We start from the raw sequence: 23,196 nt of genomic DNA, 5'->3' as shown, positions 1-23,196 counted from the left end.
GCACCAGGAGCCCAGCGCTACCCCAGTGTCCCCTGCCAGGTGGGAGCCTTTGATTCCAAGGGGACACCAATGTCATACCCCGGGCCTGAATTGGAGCCTCATCTGAAAAGTCATGGTTCAAGACCACCAGGTCAGGAAATGAAATTTGGCTATCTCTGTTCTTAGAAAGAGACTTCTTTTCCCCTCAGTTTCCCTTCCCTGATACCTATTTAGCAATTCCAGCTTACAATATTGGGGAAGCAGCAAAAACTGAGCAAAAGAAGGGATTAAAACCATTGTGAATAATGTATCGAATGGGTACCGATGTCCATCTTTAAAATGCTATAAAAAATTCCCAGTTTTCTCTTTCACCTGCATTTCCCTCTTGCATTACCCCACCATAAGTACCCCCACAAGCAGCCAGTACCTACCTCCCATCCCAAACCCAGTGATTTCATGCATTCAAAGTTAGCTACCCCCTACACAGCTGCTCAGTTAATAATCGACCCATTTAACAGCAGGACCAGTTTATGCTACATATGTCAGAGTACCTTACCTCGAAAGAACAGCATACATATCTACACTTAGAAAATACCAGTCACAGTTCCCTACTGTGGTTATCCCAAAAGGGTTTAGTCTTCAGAGTGCTATGGACAATGCAGTGTTTCCCCCTAGGAGAGCTCAAAGGTTGGGCTGGGGACCAAACTGCTGGCAAATGGTGCTGTACCTGTGGCCCTGGTCATACCTGAGCCAGCAGCCTGAGGTGCTGGCCAGGATGCACCTCCACAGCAGGTGAAGGGCTCATCCACAACACTGCTGGAGGGGATTTCATGGCTTTTTTGTTGGTGAGGGGAGAAGAACTGGGATAGAACTACTCGCTCTGCCTAATGCCTACAAAACTCCCCTTGAAACCTCTCTCTGCCAAGGTACACAAAGCTCACTTCTAAAATTAAATTTAAAAAAAGGGGAAAAAATTACCCAGCTTTGACTCCTCTAGTTTCCTATTGGGATGTTCCCCCTCACACCTTTTTCTGTATTGCTGCCACAGACCCCAGCTGGAGGACACCCTGGGCAGAAGGTGTCCCTCTGGCTCTAGTTAGATGACACTGGCTACAGTTCAAGCCCCACTGAGTCCCACCACCGTCACTCAGACCTGAACAACCACAAAGCTCCCTAAAAAGTGCCCTACATTGTCCAAAACTACAGGCAGATCCCAGCCATCACTGCAGCACCACCAACCTCAGCCTCACCTGCCTGTTATCTCCTCAAGAGCAAGGAGCCTACCATTGGAACAAACCACGATTCCACCCAAAATTGTGCTACAATAATATTGAACTAACATGGAGACATGATTTTTGGACATTTTAGAGTGGTGCTTCTAACCACATAGCTTTATTTCTCTATTTGTTCCCAGTCTGAAAGGCCCATTTATAACAGTGACCTTTTCTACCTTTATAACTAATGGTTAGCAACAGGCAGAAAATAAAAAAGAGGGAATCATGCACACAAAGTGGTGCTTCACTGAGGCTACTCTGTGGGACAACTGCAGCTCCCTGCTTGATGGAGCACAAGCACTAGAGCCAGCCACCCTACCTAGAAAAACAACCTGATCCAAATCCAAGATTTTTACATAACCACAGATGAGCTGTTTTATCAGCAGCAGGGGTCCAAGATCCACAGGAGTGAGACTACAGCAAGTGACAGCTGGAAATTAGCAGGTGCAGAGACTTCATGTGCCACCACCTTTTGAAAAAGCCTTGCCAAAGGGACATTGAGGTGCCATCATCTCCTCTGAGATGTCCTCTAAGAGCCAAAGAGGCGACTGAAAACTGCAGGCCTGGTTCCCATTATTCTAAAGCTCCTTTTTCACCAGTGACCCTCAAGCCAAGCATCCTTCCAAGCATGTAAATACCTATCTGAGCTCCATAGTTCTGAAATGCACTTGGGAAGCCAGGGTGGGAGCAGCCAACTAGACCCATGGGCACTACCTAGGGCACCTCTGGGGCTCCATTCCTTCCTCCCCACAGGCTGGCAGGCTGCAGTGGGAGCGTCCCTGTGTGTCCCTGTGGGCGCTGTCCTTTCTGTAAGGACCTGCCTGCCCAGGGTTCCTGGGCTGCCAGGGAAGCATAGCTCATGGGGATGCCTCCAGTTATCCTGGGGAATTACATGACCAACAGCCTCATTCTGCCTTGTCTCTTCATCTCCCAGGTGGAATAAAGGAGCTCTCACAATCCCACCATTCTGTTAGCTGCCACCATGATGTGCAACACCTACACAGGCACACCATTAGACAAAAATAGGGATTTTTCCTCTACTATTTGATTTTCCATCCCCAAAACCAAGAAACCATTTCTAGGCTGACTCACCTCACAACTCATAGTTCACCTCACAACTCATAGTTCTCCCCTGTGCTGCCCAGCTCTACCTAAAGCTATGGGAAGAGTGGACCCACAGAGGCGGGGCTGAGCTGCTCTTTCAGAGCTGCCACTTCCCTTCCTTCTGGGCTGGGATTGGTGCTGGCTGAGGGTGAGATCTTTAGTGGGAACAGGTGTCAGATCATTGCAGAAGAGCCTTGCAGTCAAGAAGCACATTTCCTACCAAGTATGTGGTACATCCAGGGGTAATACAGCATTTCTTTGTACACAGAAAAGGATTTCAGGCTACCTCAAACAGACCTGCATGATGGCTCCTATTGCAGATTTATTTCCATCTCTTGCTACCTGAGAGAGACAACCTGTTTGAAATATAGTTGTAAATACTCTGCTACATGTGAGCCAATGGCCATGTAAAAAAATCCCTCCTGGCTGTTTTGCAGAAAAAGAAAAATCTGAAAAGATCTGAAGAAGTAAATGTAAAAGGAGTTGGTTTCAGCCAATTATGTTACAGTGAGTCAATTGACCCCAGCATCTGCTTGCAATAACCCTCAGGTAGGTAATAACAGCTAGGACAAGTTACACTGAAAGAGATCAGGAGAAAATAATAAATGTTGATCTCTTTCCTTTAGCAGGTTGCTTTGTGCCTTGGATAATGGCTGATCCACACTCAGGTAAAAAGGTGCTCTTGAAAAGTTGGTCACTGCTCTCCTATGACACCGGCCATGGCAGGAGGAACCAGAACATTTATAAACAGGAGGCTGCATTCTAAAACCCACAAAACATAACCAGGTACTTCTGTAGCACTAGAGAGTGAATCACACCCCAAGTACTTCTTTTGATATGCTCACCTGCTGCTTTGTGCTGACAAAATGCAGTTTGTGTGTGGATTTATGTGCTTTTCTCCCAAACCTGTCATTATGCATTAAAGACCTTGGCCCTCATCTTTAATCCCATATGAATCCCAGCTGAATGCTTGCCATGATTTTGCCATATGCACTTGCCTGAGTTCTCTCCCCAAGCCAGCAGCAATACCCAGTAAGGCAAAGATGTGAGTTAGGGACAGCCAGGAGTTTCTGCTGGAATTAAAGCAGCCAAACAGTTCTGCTCTCAGTTTCCCTTTCTTTTTTCTTTAGCCATGATTAAACCATCTGTTGCAAAGAGGCAAAACCTGCCAGCCAAGCTCAGAACTTCTCTAGAAGAGGAAAGGGGCAGGGGTCAGATATTTGCTGCTCTCTGGGTTGGTTCACCAGCAGCCTCAGCACCACACAGGCCCATCTGTTGGGCAAGTGGTGACTGGCACAGCATGGAACTCAAGGGCCAGTTTTGGCAACTGCAACTCAAACCAGAAGCTCAGAAAATAATAAAAAAATAAAAATTGAGAAGCTGCAGTGTGTGGAGCTCTCCCTCCTCCCGAATCACTGAGTTCATTAAGCCTCTGCCTGTCCTCTGCTATCCCAGACCCCACTAGCATGGCTCTGCATGGCTCATCCGGGCTGCCAGGCAGAGCCCAAGTTCCTCTTCCAGCTTTCCTGCTGCCCCACCTGCAGGAACCTCTGCATTTCCATGCTACTTAATATATTATAGCACACCCACAGTCAACAAATAAAATTAATAAATAATTCAAGCCTTGTAAGAAATAAAACGTTAAATTGTTAAACCCCACCAGTATTTACACTTGGATTACTCCATGGGCTTGTTTCTAACACGAGCACTACTTCATTACCAGAGGAACAAACAGGCCTCACCTTGTGTGAGCAGCTCCATCCCAGTGCCTGGCTCTGGAGGTGTGCCTGCCTCTGTCCCAGCAGCCTCTGAGTTCAGCTCTCAATTCAAACATGTGAGCTGAGCCAGCTTTTTATTTTATCGTTTTTCTCCATCAGGACTTACTCTGTTACAAGACCTGTTCGGGGAAAAATCAACTTTTCTCCACCTACCTATGGTCCTGCTGAAACGGGACACCCACATTCCTGTGCCTCTCTCTGTCCCAGCCTGGCAGAGACACCCTGTGGGCACTGCTGTGGGCAAACCTTGCCTGGAGCAGCCCCCCAGCACCTCGTGCCACCCCCTGTGCCCCAGCCCCTGCCCAGTGTGTGCCCCTGTCCCCTGAGGAGCTACCAGAGGCACCAGAAGAGGTCCCTCAGTGCAGATTGTATCCCTCTATCCATGACAGTGGTCATATCACCACAAATCACCTTGGTACCACTTGACCCAAGATCTCCTTTACCAGCTCAAAGATCTGTACCTGTTGTTGCTGCTTTCAGAACCTTCAGCTTTGTACTTGATGCACACCTGGACACACCTGGTGCACCAACAGCTGAACCAGCCTTGTGATCACAGTTTGTTTTCCATCTACAAGGGGAACAACCAAGCCAGGTTGAACACCTCTTCACACCTTTGTCAAGCTGACCTACTAAGCTTCAGGTAACCATTGCTTGTTTCTTACTCCCTTCCTCTGCTTCCCTAAGATTAAAGGTGGCAAGATGTTGGAATGGCAGGACTTTAGAGGAGGGTGATGCCATTTCCAGACCTCTGGTTGTTGCTGGTTTTGTTGCCAGGTCAGGTCACCCCAAAGATCTCGGCCCTAACAGAGCTGAAGCACATGAACTGAAATACTGTTGCATCACCCACGGTTGCCAGCCACCAGGTATTGTTTCTTCCCTTTAAAAGCCTTGATGGATAGAGACAGGCAGATCTCCAAAGCTTCCTTAAGATGTTTGGTGGGAAGTAGGCTCACAAATGCTCTTACACACACAGTGTTGGTGTGTCAGGACCAAGCCTTGGTGCCTCCTTTCCCAGCTCCATCTGCCCCAGATCACTAAAAACGTCCACAACTCTGGTTTGAAAGACATTTCCAAAGAGGAGCAGGTCAGGGGGTGTCTACCTAAAAACTGAGGTTGATAAAAGCAGAACTAAGTGCAAGGAGACTGACTCATACTTATTTACATTTTTGACAGAAAGCTCTGCAAATCATGCACATTTTGACTTCTCAAACCTCATATGCACTGTCTTCTGTGCCAGAGTAATCTTCCGTTTAGAAAAATGGTATTCTGTACTGTGCTGCAAGCCAGAGCAGGACATTTGCCTCCCCTGATCCTTTCCAGGGCTTGCTCTGCTGTCCTTCATAGAGCAGCAGGAAGAGCTGGCTGTTCTCTCACTGAATTCTCTGAAGCAGTCACTGCATCGGCCTCTCAGGAGTGGCAGACATTGTTCCAAAGACTTGATTTGCTTCATTTTGGCATTTCCACAGTCATCCTTTACAAATAATTTATATTTCTTTTTTAATTTAAAATTATTATTTTGTATTTTGCTGGTCACTTCCATATTGCTTCATTCAAAATCCAGAAAACAGTTCAAATAAAATCAGAGGTTAAGTGCAAACTAACTTTCCAGTGAACCGCTATGTGCGTTTTCTCCAGTCCAGTGTCTGTCTTCCAGTTTAAAGGACCCTTCCCACCCCACCCCACAGAAAATCAAACTTTTCAGTTCTCTGTGTTGTCCTCAGTGTTGCCTGACAGCATCCCCAGCTCCCTTCATGACCATGAAGAAAAAGAGGGAAGAATTAGTGACAATCTTTTGAAGTGTTTACAGTCAGCAGGTATAAAACAGGAAAGCAAAGCTTTTGGCATACAAATCTTCATTTCTTGGCCTGGTTTTTAGCTTCAAATGAACATATTGGAGGTGTGGTTTTGTTACTCTCTTCTGAAAGGTATTTTGTGTTTAGAGTGATTGTTGTGTTGGCACACATACAAAAATGGTCATGGCAGGTAGCAGTTCTGAGCAGGAGTCTCTGTGGCTGGGAATTGGCACAAAATCACGGTGTGGCTCAGAAGAGGGGCTTAGCTGTTTGTGGGAGTCACATCATCATTTCTTGGAAAGCCACAATGAAGATCTGAATGTTTTTGAAAAGCTATGTTAGCCATTTTCAGTTGCTGGGATAGAAAGTGTTAGAGAAAGAAATTGGATTCTCAATCTCAATTACTACGCTATCACACAGGATATAAAAATTGTCCATTTTTCACCCTGATGGAAATTGCATGGAGATTTCCAGGAACGCTGTACAGACTCTCATCAGTTCCTGCTGGAAGAATCAGCCTTTCTGTGGCTTTCCCTACAGTTGAGTCACTGAGAACAAGCTCGACAGCAGCACTGCCACTGGCCTTTGCTGGTACCACCTGGCTTCTCTGGGCATCCAACCCCCGCGTCCGCCGACAGTGGGAAAGGCCAGGTTGTACACTCCTTCTTTCAGTCTCTTTCCTTCCTTCCTTCCAGGCTCCCAACCCAATCTGCAACCAACTCCAAGACATCCTTTCACTTAGAAATATCAAAAATGAGTGAACTGGCAAGAAGAGGAAGCTCATGGGAGAAAGAGAGGGAGGGAGGGAGGAAGGAGGGGCAAGGGCAGGGAGAAAGGGGGAGCGAGAGTGAGGCAGCTAGAAGGGGTTGCCTTTCCACTTGAGTGAGAGCACAGCCACTACACCACGGTGTTCCGGTGTCTGTAGGGCGGCGGGGGCAGCACAGTGCCAGGCTTCAGGGAGAACTCAGAGAGGTATTCGGGATTCTCTGCCACTATGGGCCGGATCCGTCCGTTCTGTTTGTAAAAGTATTTTGTGCTGTACTCTTGCAGGTAGTCCGGGTGCTGGAGGGTGCTCCGTGGGGGCAGGCTGTGGTTCCAGTAGTCTGGGTTGTCAAAGGCCTTCTTGGCTTTCTCTGGCAAATTGTTCTTCAGGTACTCGGCGTTTTCCAAGGTGTTGGCGAAGGTGTTGAGGTACAAGGGCTCGTTCACGTACTCGTCCTCTGCTTTGGGCTGCCCGTTGGGAGCACTGTGGTACTCTGGGTTGTCCACAGCTTGGAGATCTCCGTTCTTCCGGCGGGAAACAAATGGGTTCTCTTCCACTGGGTTCAGGTAATCTGAGGAAATATTAAAAATAAGTCAGCCTAGAGTGGTAGTAATCTGTTGGCGTTGCAGAGAGAAGGGGAGACTGACTCGGTGATCAGAATCCCATTTTATTGTGGGATACAAGCACTTATATACTATTTTAGAGAGACTAGGAATGTGTACTACAATGATTAGGTTAAAATTCACACACACAAACTTATGCATATAACAATATCTCTTGCTAGCAGAGTTTAATGGGATTTTCTTTTTCCGGTAAACCTGTTTGATTTAATCTTCTTGCAATCTAGGTCTGATTTTCAAAGTTCTGTTTGCTTTTGCCAAGGCATCCTGTTATCAAATCTCTTATGTTAACCAGGTCCAAAGTCCATCATCTGTCTTGTGTCCCCCAACATTCCAACAGTAATCCAACCGTGTAGCAGCACTTGGACTAAAGCACCCTCCTCTACCTCAGCCATTCCCAGAACTCCAGATGGGATCAGGAGCCAGCTACACTGAACACACACTTGTGAAAAATGAAGTTTTCCACACAATGTGGGTTAAAACAGACACCTTGGAAGACTGACAGCAGAACTGCCACTGGCCTTTGCTGGTACCACCTGGCTTCTCTGGGCATCCAACCCCCATGTCTGCAAAAAGTGGGAAAGGCCAGGTTGTACACCTTTCCCTTTCTCTTTCCCTTTCCCTTCCCTTCCTCTCAACCCAATCTGCAACCAACTCCAAGACATCCTTTCACTTAGAAATATTTCAATATTTCAATATTTTTATCAAACACCCTGGCCAGCTAAGTTACAGCTCTTGCTGAGCCACAGCCCGTGTGCTCCCCTGGACTTCCTCTCAGTGTATGATCTAAAGACCTGAACAACATCTGCCTCTGCAACCTTGGACCTATTAGCAAACCCTCTGCTCTGCAGTCCTTCCATCCAGAAAACTCTACAGGAATCTTAGTTAGGCTCTCTGCACAAAGCCTATCCCCAAGGGCTAACTTTTAAGACAGCTTCATTTCTAACAGAACAATTTGCCTGATTAAAAACCTTCCATCCCTGAAGGACAAAGGGCCTTGAAGCATTATGAAAAAAAGGTTGTACAAATGAGCCCTGGAAAGGGAACAAGAGAGCCTTAGATCAGCTGCAAAATGGGACTTGGAGCAGGCTGCAGTTTCTTCAAATCACTTGCTGTGTATTAACACCCCAATTCCAGCAGCATGGTTGCTCAAGGGCTCTGCACATGCCTCCATAGAGTGTCCTGGTGCAAGGGGTCAGCTGGCTTCATCCAGAATGGGGCCAAAACTATTAAAGGCAAAAGTTCAAGACCCAGTGAGCACCTCTCAACCCATAACTGTCACTGAATATGAGCTGAATAGTGGGAACATTTGTTTTTTAGTGATGACAGCCAAGCAGGGCTTTGGTTTGAACCCTGCAGCTGGCATGGAACACACAGTGTGTGGCCACACCATGACCACCCTGTGTCTGTGCCCAGGGGGTCAGGAAGGAGCTGCTACTGCCACATCCCTGAGGGCTCAGGTGGCTCCTGCAGAACTCTGAGGATCCCCAGGGTGCACCTGTATGGGTACACAAATGTGGGCTCACACTGAGAGTAAATCACTGCAAGGGAGACTCCCACAACTGCCATGGGTCAAGCCCCAGGGTTCCTCCATTCCTGCCTCATGGAACACAAAGGACAAATGGCTTCCAAATTCTTAGCCAACACACTAGTGACTTGTCATTTACATTTGCATTTATTAATTTCTTTAAAGCTAATGCAAAGCTTTGGAAGCACATTAATAATGACACACCCCCTTACATCTAAATGACTGCTATCATTATTTAGAGAGGAAGAAATGAATGAGGGCAAACTGGGAAGTGCAGCACACTGAGCAGGCACAGATTTAGGCAATCTTCCCCTTGCAGTGATGCTCTCTTTAAAGCACATCTTGTTCTTTCAATCCTAGACTTCTCTTGGGTATAAAATGCCAGCTGTGTGTATGAGTTCTGTGATAGGTTCAACATGACATTTACCAAGCACAATGCCAAGAATAAGAAGATCAATAAACAAAGCAAAGTTGGGACTATGGCTGGCTGAAGATAGATCCTTTCCTTGGAAATAACTGAAGATTTGTGTTTGGCTAAGAAGGGGGCTTGGCTTTTTTTCATTCCTCTTGTTATTTCCTTAAAAAAAAGTAAAAGGGGGACTTACCAGCTTTGACATACTGGCACATTTGAGCATTTCGAAGTAGAAAATTAAGGAGAGAAAACCAAATCCCCGTGTAAAGGAATATTATCCTAGTCAGAACGCTTCAACATGATAGGTAACTAAATAAAGCCATTTTTGATGAAAAGCTGCTGATGTACAAAGAGAAGAAACTGAGCCAGGCTAGACCAGGAGGCTCTCTGGAAAGGCAACACTTTACCTGTTTTAGGTTTGTCTCTCATCGGTGTCATGTACCCGTCCTCATCCAGCTCTCCCCGCACGACGCGCTCGGGAATGAAGACAGTGGGGTCAGCGCTGTACCTCTGGGTGCTGCTGTCCTCCTTTGCCAGGGTTGCCACCTGCTTCTGCATCGTGCCATTGCAGCAAGAGTCTTCAAAGATCTCTGCTGTGGCTCCTTGAGCAGCTGGGGCTTCTGGAATGATGCAGCCCGGAGCCCTGTACGGCATTGGCACGTCGGCAGTGTAGCCGCCATCCCGGTACACAAACTGGTTCTGTCGGAACAAAGCATGGGAAAAGAGGATCCTGAGGGGAGAAGCTTCAACAGCAAGTCATGGCTGAGCCTTCTGTGCCTGCCCTGCCCATCCTGAGCTTCCAGGCTTCCACAAAGCATCCATCTGCCCAGCAGTGCTCAGGGGATAGAAATGGGGCAGGAAAACTTGTCTCTTACTTGGCACATGGAGGCTGCACACACACAGCTGCAGCAGGTGAAGGTGGTGTTTCCTCTTCTATTACTCTGGCAACCACCCCTGACTTCTGATCAAAGCCCTTTAAACCTCATGTTTGGGAAATCTCCTCCTGACTTGGAGGAAACCACTATCCTCTCTGTTTATCCTGGGGTGATATTTTGAGTGTGTCCTGTGGTGGGAATCATGGGGTCACCCACACCATGTGTAATTCCACCAGGAAGTGCATTTCAGGCTGGTGAACTGTGTTTGTATTGGCACCTCAACTCAATGGTTTAACTCAACCTATCATTTTGCTTGTCAGCACAGACTTGCAAGGAACTTTCAACATCATGACCTACAGACAGGAAGAAAAGATGTACAGATCCATCCAAGCCTTTATGAAAAACCTAAATGCTTTTTCATAAAAGTTGTCAGAGTTTTGGATGTGGCTCCCTAGAGTTTGCACATGAATCCACAGATCTTAACTATTTGATTCCTTCTATAAACACTTCATTACCTGATTTTGAGTCATTTATGCAGGAAAAAGGGGTTTGAAAAAGAAAAAAAAACAGTGAAGAAAGAAGGAAAGCCTGAAGGATGAAGGCTGAATGTGAAATACTTACTCCTGACATAGGGGTGTAGGCAGGAGGAGGGCTGTGTCCAATTTCACTCTAATAGGAAAGAAAAATGGATGATGGATACATAACAAGAGGCCATATGAATGAAACAAGTCACATGAACTGTATGAGCTAATTGGGAGAAACATGCACATCAGTCAGGCTTCCTAACTGGACCCAAAATTCAAATTCAGTCAGGGCAAATGCCTCACCCCCAACAACAAGCTGTGTATCTTAGAAAAGCAAGTCTTTTGCCAATAGGCTTGACTTCTGCACACAGGGCTCTTCCCCTCTGCCAGTAAAAGTTTAGAAAATTAGCAGCTTAAACAAATTCTGTTCCAGGATGGCATTGTGTGTCTGTGGGCTCTGCTCCACCCTCAGCACAATAGACTAAACCCATTTTCCTATCTTCATCTCTTCTTGGCTGTGACTCTAATATTTAAATACATCCTCTGCAACCACAGTAACAGGCCCTCTGAGCACAGCCCTGTCCCAAGATGGCAGCAGACAATGGACTGCCATTAATGTGTTTATTGCTATTTTTGCTGACAAGAGCCTTTCCAGTCAGTGGCCTGCCAACTAAGATCACTATAATTGTGTTTTTTCATGCCTCCCCTTTAGTGCTGTACTAAACATATCTGTCTTGCAACACCCCTTACCATAGAACCTTACACATGGCTCTCCACCACTGCTGTCTGCACTTTTTTTTACTTCTTTACTGTTTTTCCCCATTTTCCCTGTGGCCACTGCTGCATTAGAACAGGAGGCAAAGAAAACAATTGTGGTGCCATTGAGTTGGCTTGAAAATTTAATATAACAAAATTAACGTAAAATTTTAATATAAATGTTTAAGTGTGCCTAAATTGACTGGTAATTGCAGTGTGAGGTCATAATTTTGCAGCCTTCCAAGATTACCCTCAGACAACTCTTATTGGTCAGGACATGAATCACACTGTGAGAAGAAAATATGTTTGGATTTTACCAGGTAAAACATTTTGTTATGTATGTGAAATGCAATTTACTTTGTTGATTTTTGCTGAGGTGGAGGGATTTGCTGGAGCTGTTTTTGCATTTTAAATACTATCTTGAAAAAAGCAGGTGTTGCTTTACTGAAAAGCTCTAGAATTTTGGATTTCTGATTCTAAAAGCCTCACTGGAATTATCATCTCTGCCTTTATGAGATAGACATTAGTGGCTGGTTGCTCGAGGACCTCACTACATAAGCCTACTTAAGAAGTCTCAGCTTGTATACTAAAAAAAAAAATCAATCCCAGCTCCCTTTTGATGCTGTAATGTGAGTTGTACATCCTTGACAGGGGAACTCATCACACTCCAGAAGGAGCCTCACTTCTTTAGCTGCCCATGAGCAGCCCTCCCCAGACATGCCCAGGATTTCATTCTGTACACCACATGATTGAATTTTAGGCAGAAACATGACCACACAGAGAATGAATAAAATCCCAGAAAATGTCTCCTAAAGCCTTTTTCCAAGGCCCTCTGGTACAAAATACCAATGACACATCAGCTGTTCTAACAGCCAATATTTGTGTAAAATGAGCTCTAATCCAAGAGTGGTAAATAACATTTCTGTGAATATTGGCTTGTGTTATTGCTTTCTATTCATTAATTTCATTTTCCAATTCCTTGCTTCTAAAATCTCCTGAAGGTGAATATCTCCTCCTTTATAGCAGGGACATAATGTTTTCTGGCTGAATCTTAAACTGCAATGAAATCAAAGCCTTGTTGGGTCCAGCCCCCTTGCTGCTGCAAGCTGGTTTTCCTGGCCAGCCACAGAAATGTTGACAGGGTTGTGCAATCACGGCTGTTCCTTGCTCTCAAGCAGCTTGCTAAACTCACAGGACTGAAAGATTTCTCTCTGCTGAAGGCAAGGCTTTGCCAGCATGAACGAACACACATGTTTGAGCCCACTCTGATACTGCTCAAAGTGCATAAACCCAGCTCCCTCCTCCTCTCCTTCACAAAAAAGCACCAAACAGGAGTAAAACACTCCAGCCTTGCCACTGGGATGCTGTTCAGGGGCATCCTGTGCTCCAGGCCTCAGGCAACTCAATAATTATCTGCTTTGAGCAAAAACTGGCAACACTTTGTGCCACTCATCAGTCCTGGGCTGTGTGAGAAACAACTCCCTCTCCTCCTTCCCCTAGAAACTCCTGCCCTATTTTCAAACCAAGGGAGTATCCAGGCTCCAGTCACCAAAGCAAAGCATCCTAAGATATGAGACCTTGCTGCAAGCACCACAATTTCTGATTTATGGGAGTGGATCTGAATAATATTTGGGATGGTCTGGTGGGGCTGCAGGCAGAGCACACAATGCAGAGTGTCCCCCTAGCCCCCAAGCAAATTGCAAAGGAGCAACTTGGTATTTTACAAGTGATCCAAACTGAAATTCAAATAGGAAAGACCATTCCAGGAGAACCCCAAGCAAATTCCAAGGGAGCAACCTGGTATTTTACAAGTGATCCAAACTGAAATTCAAATAGGAAAGATCATTCCAGGAGAACAGCCACCTCTGCTTGGCTGCAGTCCTGCTTCCACAGAATTTTCAGATTTCTCTGCCCTGCTCTAGACAGCAAATATTTCTGAGATGAAAACCAAAGGGAAAAGCACACACCATGAGATCACTGTGCAATGTTCAATAGAAATGGAATGCTGTTTGTGCAGTAATTGCTGGAAGGCTTTGCAGACCTCTGGGGGTTTCTGGTCCCAGCCCCTGCTCAGAGAAAGGCCATATATAAATAGAAATATAAATAGAAAGGATTTGACACTGGTCTGTTAAGGTTCAAGCATGTCCATCCCTACAGCTCACAGCACCTGACACAAGCGTGGCATTCCCTGGCCATAAAGTTGAGGATGGGGCAATCTTTATGGGAAATGATGACATCCCAGCCCCTTTTCCAGCAGTACCTTTTCTCAGAATGTGTCACATGTTTAACTTAAATGTTGATCACAAATATAGAAGCATCAGTTTGCTCCAGTCTCCAACAACAGCTGCTTCCACCATTGAGACACAAAACAGCCAGCTTAGATCAGTGAGGGAAAAATAAAGAGAAGAAACAAAGATTCAGTCTTTTTCTACATCTAGGTTTTTTCTGGTTGCTGCTTGCCAAAGGACAGGTAGGATTTGCAGGCAGCCTGGGCTGTATCTCAGCTCCCATAGGCTGAGATATGCCAGCCCATGTTCTGGCAGAATGGGGGGTTTAAGACATCCCTGAACCTGTCCAGAGTCAGTCTGGGTGTTTCACTGACCCCTGGGTTCAGCTCAGTTCTGACCAACTTCTTAGCTTCAGATGATTCATCACCACCTTCTCGCACCATTTTCTCTCATAACTGTCTGTTTTCATACTTAACTCTTTTAGAACAGTCCATATGGATTGGGACACCCAAATTGCCTTCTAGGATTAATTTAGTCTGGACTGTGAACAGTAAATGGCATACATCACAAACAAATCTTGACATGGGAAACAACCTACCCATACACAGCACAGAAAATTTCCTGTGCTGTTGCTGGAAAATCCCAGATAACTCCATATATTTTCAGTCTAACACTTCACCAAGTAGAGAAGTCAAAGATGACAACCCCACTAATGAAAATAATCTTTGAAGAGATGCTCAATTTGGGCACAAAACTCAGTATCCAACTACAATGACAGGAAAAGGTAGGGGAAATGTTTTTCTGTAGCCTCCTCTCTTTGAGCCTGATAGCCAGGCTGGAAATAAAAGCATTCTGCTGCTGGAACCAAAGGCTTGGAAACCTAGCTGTTCTCTGGAGCTCAGAAACCTGCATCCATCCTCCACCCTACCTTCAGAGGGGCTGGCAAATGGATTTCAGCTGGCACAATCTGCACTTTGATCTAAGCATGACACAGGAATGGAGATGCAAGGATTCCCTTTGCCTTTCACTCTGTGTTAATGCATCTGAGTGTCAAACAGAGAGCAGAGCAGGAGCAGAGACAGCTGGCATTGCCTCTCTTTTCCTTCCAATCTCCTTGACTCCCCCATCCTTCCTGTCACCCATGACTAGCTTTCTGTCACTCTCTTCTTTAATACACTCTCCAAGACACTTTGCAGTAATGGCACCTTTTAGCACTGAGCCAATTCCCCATGATTTGAGAGGGATGAGGTGCCATTTCCCACCTGTTCCAACAATTCCCTGTGGGACAGAGGGGTCAGCACTGCTCCTGCTCTGTCCAAAACACAGGACCAGCAGCATTTTCCATTCTATAGAAACCTCAAGCTTCAATTCCCAAAACAGGGAAAGGATGGAGAATAAGACCAAAACCACAACACACCCATGATTTTTTGATTGTGACATGGAAGACAAAAAATAAAAAAATAAAAAAATAAGAGAAAGGCACAAAAGAAAGTTGATGAGCGATGCTGGGAGCAGCAGCAGCCCCCTCCTAGTGCATGCTGCACTGCCATCTTCCCCAGCCTTTTTTATACAGTAATCAAAGGATATTCTGAGCCTCTCAAAATGCCATCAACCCTCATTGAGAATGAAATAGAGCACATCTCCATCGAAGCCTTTACAGCAGTAATCATTGCCACATGCTGGCCTGAACAGGGAGCTTTTACAGACAAAGATGAGTTTTAAAAATAAAATAAAAAAGCCTTCCTAAAATCTGAATAGAAACTTGATGATAATCTCCCAATTTTATTATGCAAGGGGGAAAAGAAACCCATAATTGTGCACTCTTGGTCTCTTAAAGCAAAGAATAGGCTTCTTGATGAAATGCTGAGTTGATTTAGAGCAGGGCTGAGGTTCTGGTGGCAATAATAGTCTAAAAGAACTAACCATCCAGCTGATTTGGATAAAATAATCATTTTTCAACATTCTAAATCTACACTTCATCTGTGCCTCCTCCCACTTCTCCCAACTGCATCTTTTGGAGAGTCTTTTTATAGCTTTGAAAATTATTTTTCCCTCCCCTCCCGCAGCATTCAACAAGAAAGGCAGACTCTTTACTCTGGCTAACAAAGGGGGTTTTTAGGCTGTGCTGGCATTTAGCTCCATTGCATCTAGGTTTAGAGAGTACAGTATTTAGTATTTATTTTACAGGATGCTCTCTAGTCCTCCTGCCACCTGGGAGTCCTCCCAAAGCATTATCCCAGGAGTCCCACTGCCCTGGGACACTGAGCCTTCTGCACCTTGGGGACCAGACTGCTGTTTAAGTTGTTAAGCTGTAACTCCCTGCAGTTCTGCTTGGTGCACTTGCAAATCAGGCCCCCTGGTATTTTTCAGGTGCTTTTACTATTTTAAGAAAACCACAAATAGTGTTCCTCACAAATGGATATTTTCCACTAACAATTTCTGCTTCACATCTTGTCACAAAAGAAAAAATTTTCTCCCGGCTCTCATAATTATTTCCTGACTCTCAGTCCACTTTTCCATCTACTGAATTATGTAGAGTTGTTTAGCTTGCTGTTTTCTAAGAATGCCTCATCAGTGCAGTGTAAAAATATTTATTACTTACTCTTTTTGTATCTATTGACTTTTTCTTTTCAGGATAGAAAAGAAAATGGATCAGCTGTGAGCTCTCTTTACTGTTAACACAGCCAGCAGCTATTCATGGATTAAGCAGATGCTGCCTGATTTTAAACCAGTTCATATTAAAGCTCAATTAATTTACATGTCACACATCAAAGATGGAAGAATTTACAGCTCCAGCCTCACCCACCAGTTCCACTGGGCCTGCAGAAGGTCCTGTGAGTGGTGGTTTTGTTTTTAATCCATCTTACAATTTGTAGAAGCCAAAATACCATCCAGTTCTTTAGCAAAGTCTCTAACTCTTTATGCTTTTTAACTCTTTATCCTCTTCTCTGACTCTAAAACTATATGCCTGAATACAGAAGCCTGACTGTGACAGAAAGCAGCTAATGCATTAAAAAAAGTCCTGTTTTAAGGCATTTCCCTGCAAAATCATGAGTTAATTTGACCAGTTGATCCTGATAATCAGCTCAGGCTGAGAAGGGTTTACTCCTTGAGAGATCTCACTGATTTCAGCCAGCCTGGCTGCAAAGCAAGGAACTAATTGCAATAAAGCACTTTCAAAGAATTCTCTCTGAAGACCCAGGAATTATCTATTCCATTTGAGTCCTCCATAGGAATTTTCTGCCTTTCTCTTCTAGAAAGACTAGCACATTTTAAAAAGCACATATTTAAATAAAAGGTATTTAAATACCTGTTCTAGATACACCTATTTTTTATGAAGCTTTCCTTTTTTATGTAAAATACTAAGACCAAAATAATTTTTCATGTAATATATTTTAATAGTGTATTTTTGCATGCTTATTCTCAGTACCTCTTCACCCTGAGCAATGAAATTAGAATAAGTCTGGGCTCACCTCCTGCTTTTCATAGACAAGGTTGGCCTGGTGCTATCCACACTTTCAACAAAGACTACAAACAGAAGAATTTTCCAGAAGAAAAAAGGAAAAAGGAAAAATACTTGTGGTGGTGTGCCAGACACCAGCTAAACACTAATAGCTCTGGAGAAGTGCTTAATGCAAAAGGCAGAGCAGAACAGAATGTCACTAAAACTTAGGAAAGCAGAAAATGGGAATTGGAGCTCTTGAAAGGGGGCTCGGTGGCCTTTCAGGATTACCCTAAAGGTCTGAAGGCAGTAAATTCCTTAGACTCTCCTAGGGAAATACACAAAATGGAGTGTATAGCAAAAGATATGCAGAAGGGCTTCATATAAACTTCTCCAAGTAATCATGCAGTTCTAAAGAAGCAAGAGAGCTGATCTAGAGTTACTCAGTGTAATCATCTGAAACACTGTGAAATGCTTTGAATCAATGTCTAGTTCATTTACAAGACCATCTGTTCTGGCACTGGAGATTTTATTCCCACACTTGCATAAGGAAGTGACAGAGGCAAAATAAATGACTACTAAGATTTGCAGGAAGTGTTTGATCACCTTTTAAGGAGCAGCAATTAAAGAAAAGGGATAGAAATAAATAAAGAAGACCACAACATGACAGACTGCCATAAGAGGTACCAAATTTAGGGGGAGATTTGGTCATATTATTTTTCAGGAAGATTCTGCAGAAGCAGAAAGGTTGCAAACACCACAAACAAGCCAAAAAGAAGGACATCTGTGTTGTCATCATTGAACAGCAAACACATACAAATGGTAATACCCTGTTTAGCCTTTTAGGCAGAATAATCAGAGAATCTCAGAATATCCTGAACTGGAAGGGATCTCCAAGGATCATTGAGTGCAGCTCCTGGCCCTGCACAGGTAACCCCAAGAATCACACCATGAGAGCTAGAGATTTCTGATAGCTGGCAGCTCCTTAGATCTAGCACCAAAAATTGTGCATGGCAGGCAGGAACAGGATCCAAGCCCTGCTAAAGAGTCAGCATTAATTGCTGTGATGTATTTTCCATCCTACCTGACACAATCAAGACAACCTTTCTAAAAGACAAACTCCACCTCAAATAGAATTTTTGCACTTCATGCAGAAATTAAGAGACAAGAGACTCTTGTCTATGCTATGCCTTCGATGCTTTTAATTGCCCCATGTGGTATTTGCCCAAGACAAAGGAGGAATTGAGAATCTGATTCCATGTTCTTAAAAGGCTAATTTATTATTTTATGTACTTATATTATAGAATGCTATACTAAAACTATACTAAAAAATAGAGAAAGGATACAGACAGAAGGTTTAACAAGAACGCTAATAAAAAACTCGTGACCTCTTCCAGAGTCCCAGCACAGCTGGCTGTGATTGGTCATTAAAGAAAAACAATTCACATGTTGGATAAACAATCTCCAACCACATTCCAAAGCAGCAAAACACAGGAGAAGCAATCAGATAATTGTTGTTTCCATTTTTCTCTGAGGCTTCTCAGCTTCCCAGGAGAAGAAATCCTGGAGAAGGGATTTTTCCAGAAAATATGACAGTGACATTCCCACACAGCCTGGAGGTCTCTTCACACGCATTTTGGATTAACTTCAAGATGAAGCAGTTTTACTGCCATCAGTCCCATGTGGCCAGGACACACCCGGAGAAATTATTTGGGCAGGAACACCTAATTTCCTTCTCTTACAGGAAAAGCAATGGGGAGCAGGTGCTGCTAGACACAAGAGGAACCATGGTGAAGCCACAACTCCCTCCTGGCTTTGCCAAGGGGCAAGGATGCTGCACTACCACACCTAAGGCCACACCAGGTCCTGCTCAGAGAGCTGAAAACTGGCTCCCAGTGTCCCCCAGGCTGCTTTAGCCAAGCAGGATAATCTCCATGGACAGATGGATTAGACATCTCTGAAAAAAAAAAAAAATTGCTTGATATTTAATTGCAGGGTTGGCAATTGGTGCTTCCATGATGTACAGTGCTTGGAACAAAATTACAGGGACAGCATCAATAAACAGTATAGACAGTTTTCATCAGGAATTAGCCAAGGATTTAGAGCAAAAAGCATTGTGGGGCACACAGAGTGCTTGCTGTATTAGCATTATCTCTGCACACACAGGACAGCACTCGTTAAAAATACCTGAATGAATCATCTAATGGATGGGAATGCAGGACACTCGAGCACTAGCTGGGGTCCTGTGCTCATGGAAACACTGCTGAGGATTCAGCTTATCTCTCAGAAGCACTGAGCTTCTAAAACTCTATTTTTCTGGAGTATCTCTGGACAGTGGAAAATAAAAACTGGAAAAAGCCAGAGTCAAAATTGCAGCTGAAGAGTTTCAGGTCCAATGAAAGAATTCAATTTAGCTTAGGATGCTAATTTTTATTTAAAAGCTGGACTTCACAAGAGAGGCCAGGGTCAGAGCCTGTGCCAGCAGCACAGGTAGGTCTCAAGGACATGCCAGAAGGGAGCCAGCATGGATGTGTTGGAAATGCTGGAGCTGTGTTTGAACCTTGCAGCTTCATAAATCTGTGTAAGCCCTGGAGGAGGAAGGATGTGCGACTTCCTGGGGAGCTGGCAACTTCCCAGAAGTCCTCCCTCTTTCCAGTCTTCTGTCCAGGGGCTGCAGCACTGCAGTGCCTCTCCCACCAAGAAGCTGCAAGGATTTAGACCTGAGACCAACATAGGGAAACTTCAGGGCTTTCCTGAGAAAGTGAACACTCCTGTTCTTCCTTTGTGGGAATCAGAAAAACAGAAACATCTACAGACACTGAGGAGTTTAATCTGCAGCCTTGGAAGGGGCTTAGATTGATGTAAAAATAAGCTACACAGACATTAAGTAGAAAAATCAAACTTATGTTTCTATAGTTGTAAGTAAGAATATACCTTAAGTAAGAAACTGTATTAATAAGATAGTGAAGGGTTTATAATGTAGAGGTGTGATTATACAGAGTAGAAGAGAGTTCTAAGAACTCTCTTAGAATTTTCTTGTACTTATAGTTCTTAGAGAGTACTGTAAGTACAAGAATGTTCTAACTTCTAAGAGTTTAGAAGTTATAATTGAAACATATGTGTTTAAGTGTAACAAAAGCCTATTAGACAAAAGTACCCACAGTACAGTAGGAATAAGTAAAGGTGATAGGTTAGAAAAGCAAAATACACCTTGTGGCAACTCTTCATTAGATAAGAAAGTTCTATATTGTCTTGTAACAAAGAACTTGTGCCTACTTTGAGCTATGGCTGACTGCTTGCTCCTTTAAAATCTCACAGCCTCTGAGACTGATGTTTATCTGAGCAAATGGTTCTTAGCCCAAAAACAGTCCCCTCCCTTCATTACTAGCAGCAATGATGATATTCCTTCACTTCAAAGCCTATGTTTGTGATCTCCTTGCTTTCCTCCTGCCCACCTCTGTCCCCAAGGAGCTGTACTGCTGAACATTCAACCATCACTGCCAGCACAGAGAAGGAGCACGGTGCCCTGATGGACTCCTTGGCCACTAAACCTGCACTGGAGCAGCTAAGGTGGGAAATACAGTACTTTCCATGCTTCTCATTCCCTGAAAATGACATGGAGATCATGCAGCTCTTGTCTGTGTGTTTTCCTTCACCAAGCTGCCTCACAATCTCCCCATAAATGCAATTGGCCAGACACACTGAACACAAGCTACCTAAGCTGTATCCTTTCATTTGGTGTCCATGGCCGCAGCAGCACCATAATGAGTTTGTGCAGTATCAATATGCACAAGCATAAATCAGAGACTAACCAAAGGAAACACCCAGACAGAATCAGACAAGTGCAGATAGAGAGCTCTGACAGCATTTCAGTTCCATGTGACTCCTGTAGCTGACATCCATCTGTACTGGGCTATGCACAGCAGATGCACTATTACCTTAAAGGGGTGATTGTGTTATGTTTAAATCAATCTTCACTTAAAGAGTAGTGAATATTCTGAGAAACTGCTTCACAAAGGCAGCAGAAATGTATGTGGATTTCTGCACACAGGTATTACCTCCAGAAAACACCTCTGCAGAGGAAACCAGGAGTGCAGGGCTTCCAGCTCAGCCCTCTCTGACCTGTCTGATCTGGGTCAGGCAGCTTGGCTCACAAACTGCAGACTTTTGGCAAAAAGTAATTCCAGCTTTGTTTAAATGTTAGATTGTTGTACAATGCCAGAGAAAAACTCCCAGCAAGTTACTGAAAAGAGGATACAGTCTTGCTACTGTCATTAAATTGAATTGCAAAGCAAAGCTCCCACTGTCTTCAGTGGTACAAGATCACAGTTTCAAACCAAGATGAGAAATTGTGAGCTGAGGAAAGGAGATGTCACGTCAAGAATGTGATGGAGTCTCTTTGTATGGCAAAAATGAGGCCTGGGGTCTCTTTCTGCAGCTCTGCTGAGTTCAAGATCACATGTGTGCAAGCAGCTGAAATGATGTGCTTTGAAGTTGGGAAAAGGCTTTGTGAAAGTTATTTAAATTTTCATGTGATACCACCACCACCACTAATGATAATGTCAGAAATAAATGCCTGTGTTTTCATTCCAGGAATATCCCAGTGACCATGCTGGCTGCCCAAATAACATGCTGTAAATAAAGCTTTCAGAATATGAACTCTAGGATTTTTACTGGAATTCCCTCAGCTCTAGTGGGCTCCTCAACTGGGCTGGTACCAACACAGAGGGCAAAGGGAGCTGTTGAAAAAGCAAGTCCATTTTTCCTACAAAGCCTTTCTCCTTTAAATGTGTCCCAGTGTTTCCAGCAAACATGGGAGTGGGATGACTATAACAAAGGCACTGTGTCAGACCCTGCCCTCTCAGACCTGTGGTGGTGTAAGAGGCAGCACTCCACTGGGGCAAACCAAACTCCAGTGATTTACATCCCTGTGACACTGAGTGCCTTCCAAAGGTAACTGCTGCCCTTCCATTCTTCCTCAGAAGCTGGTAGGAAAGGAAAAAACTTCTCCAGAGACAAACAGTAGTAAACCTGATGTATTTCAGATCACTATCAATTAACTCTTGTAGCCACAAATAGAAAGTTTCTCACTTATTGCTAAATTGTGCATCATCCCTACTTCACTGTCATTCAGTGATGCAGGAGAAATGCTACATGAATCCAGACATCTCTTTGCAACAATTTCCTTCCAAACTGGCTATTAAGGTCAGATTTTGTCTTCTTTATTCCCAGAAAGCCCAGATTCCCTCAGGAGAGAGTAAGGAGCTTCCTGCAGGTATGGCCAGAGCATGGACACTGGCTCAGGTTATACACTTGGCTCTCACTCACCTCTTCCCTCTCTCATGTATGCTGTACTCAGCTCACATCTGGGTGTGAATTTGGAACCACCTCAGCTAAGGATAAGTGTCTAAAAGGTGTCTAAACCATGAGAAAAAGCCAGCAGCATTTCAAAAGGACTATACTTAGTATTTAAACTGTGACTCTGGACCAAAAGGAGGCTGGAGAGAAAAGAAGTGCCTGGTTAAAACACACCTGATGGCTGTGTGAATGCCCTCACATGAGTAATGCATTTCACCAGCTCTTGGTTATGTGAGAAGGAATGGCAAGTGAAATGTTGAAAGGATGGCGCCAAGCACAGGAACAGGCAGAGGAGGGAAAACAGATTCCAGATATTTGACTTAGCTCCTCACCAGCAGCAGGGCACAGACATGCAGGACAGGATTCAACACCCCAGAGCTCCCACAGCAGGGCACAGACTGCTCTGCAGCTGTCAGGAGTTAGGGGGTAGAGAAAGACACCTCCAGAAAGGAACTTATCCCACTGGAAATGCCCCAGAAAGGCAGCAATGTTCAGTACCAGGAAATGAAGTGTGGGGGAAGAGCTCAGATTGTACCCCTACCCCTCAGATGGTTGGAGTTCTCTGAATTCCCCTGAGCCTCAAGTCCCCATGTGCAGTGAAGAGCATTTCCTCCCCTGACAGGGAGGGTGCCCAGCTCAGCCTGCCAGCATCTGCCACGTGCTCAGCACAAACACACATTTGGGAAGGGGGGCTATGAAAGCATCACATGCAAACAGGAAAAGGGGCTGGCTTGGAAATCTGCCTCCATTCACAAAAGCTCC

The 23,196-nt window shown here is 44.5% G+C and overlaps 1 protein-coding gene across 1 annotated transcript in view; it reads right to left on the bottom strand.

Annotated features, from left to right (window-relative positions):
* Positions 1-2,385: 2,385 nt before the first annotated feature.
* ERBB4 (erb-b2 receptor tyrosine kinase 4) overlaps positions 2,386-23,196 on the bottom strand; it is a 465,169-nt gene continuing 444,358 nt past the window's right edge. The window contains exons 26-27 of the mRNA XM_054278524.1: positions 9,659-9,950; positions 2,386-7,262 (exon numbers count right to left, since the gene is read on the bottom strand). Coding sequence (XP_054134499.1) covers positions 6,826-7,262; positions 9,659-9,950 — 729 coding nt within the window. The 3' untranslated portion in view covers positions 2,386-6,825. The remainder of the gene's footprint in view (positions 7,263-9,658; positions 9,951-23,196) is intronic.

This window comes from Melozone crissalis, unplaced genomic scaffold, assembly GCF_028551555.1.
Source record: "Melozone crissalis strain CALT ecotype California unplaced genomic scaffold, PUWL_Pcris_2 ptg000023l_1, whole genome shotgun sequence".
In the NCBI taxonomy this organism is placed as follows: domain Eukaryota; kingdom Metazoa; phylum Chordata; class Aves; order Passeriformes; family Passerellidae; genus Melozone; species Melozone crissalis.
Note: the sequence above shows the minus strand (reverse complement) of the source record. Positions and strands in the feature narration are given on the sequence as shown.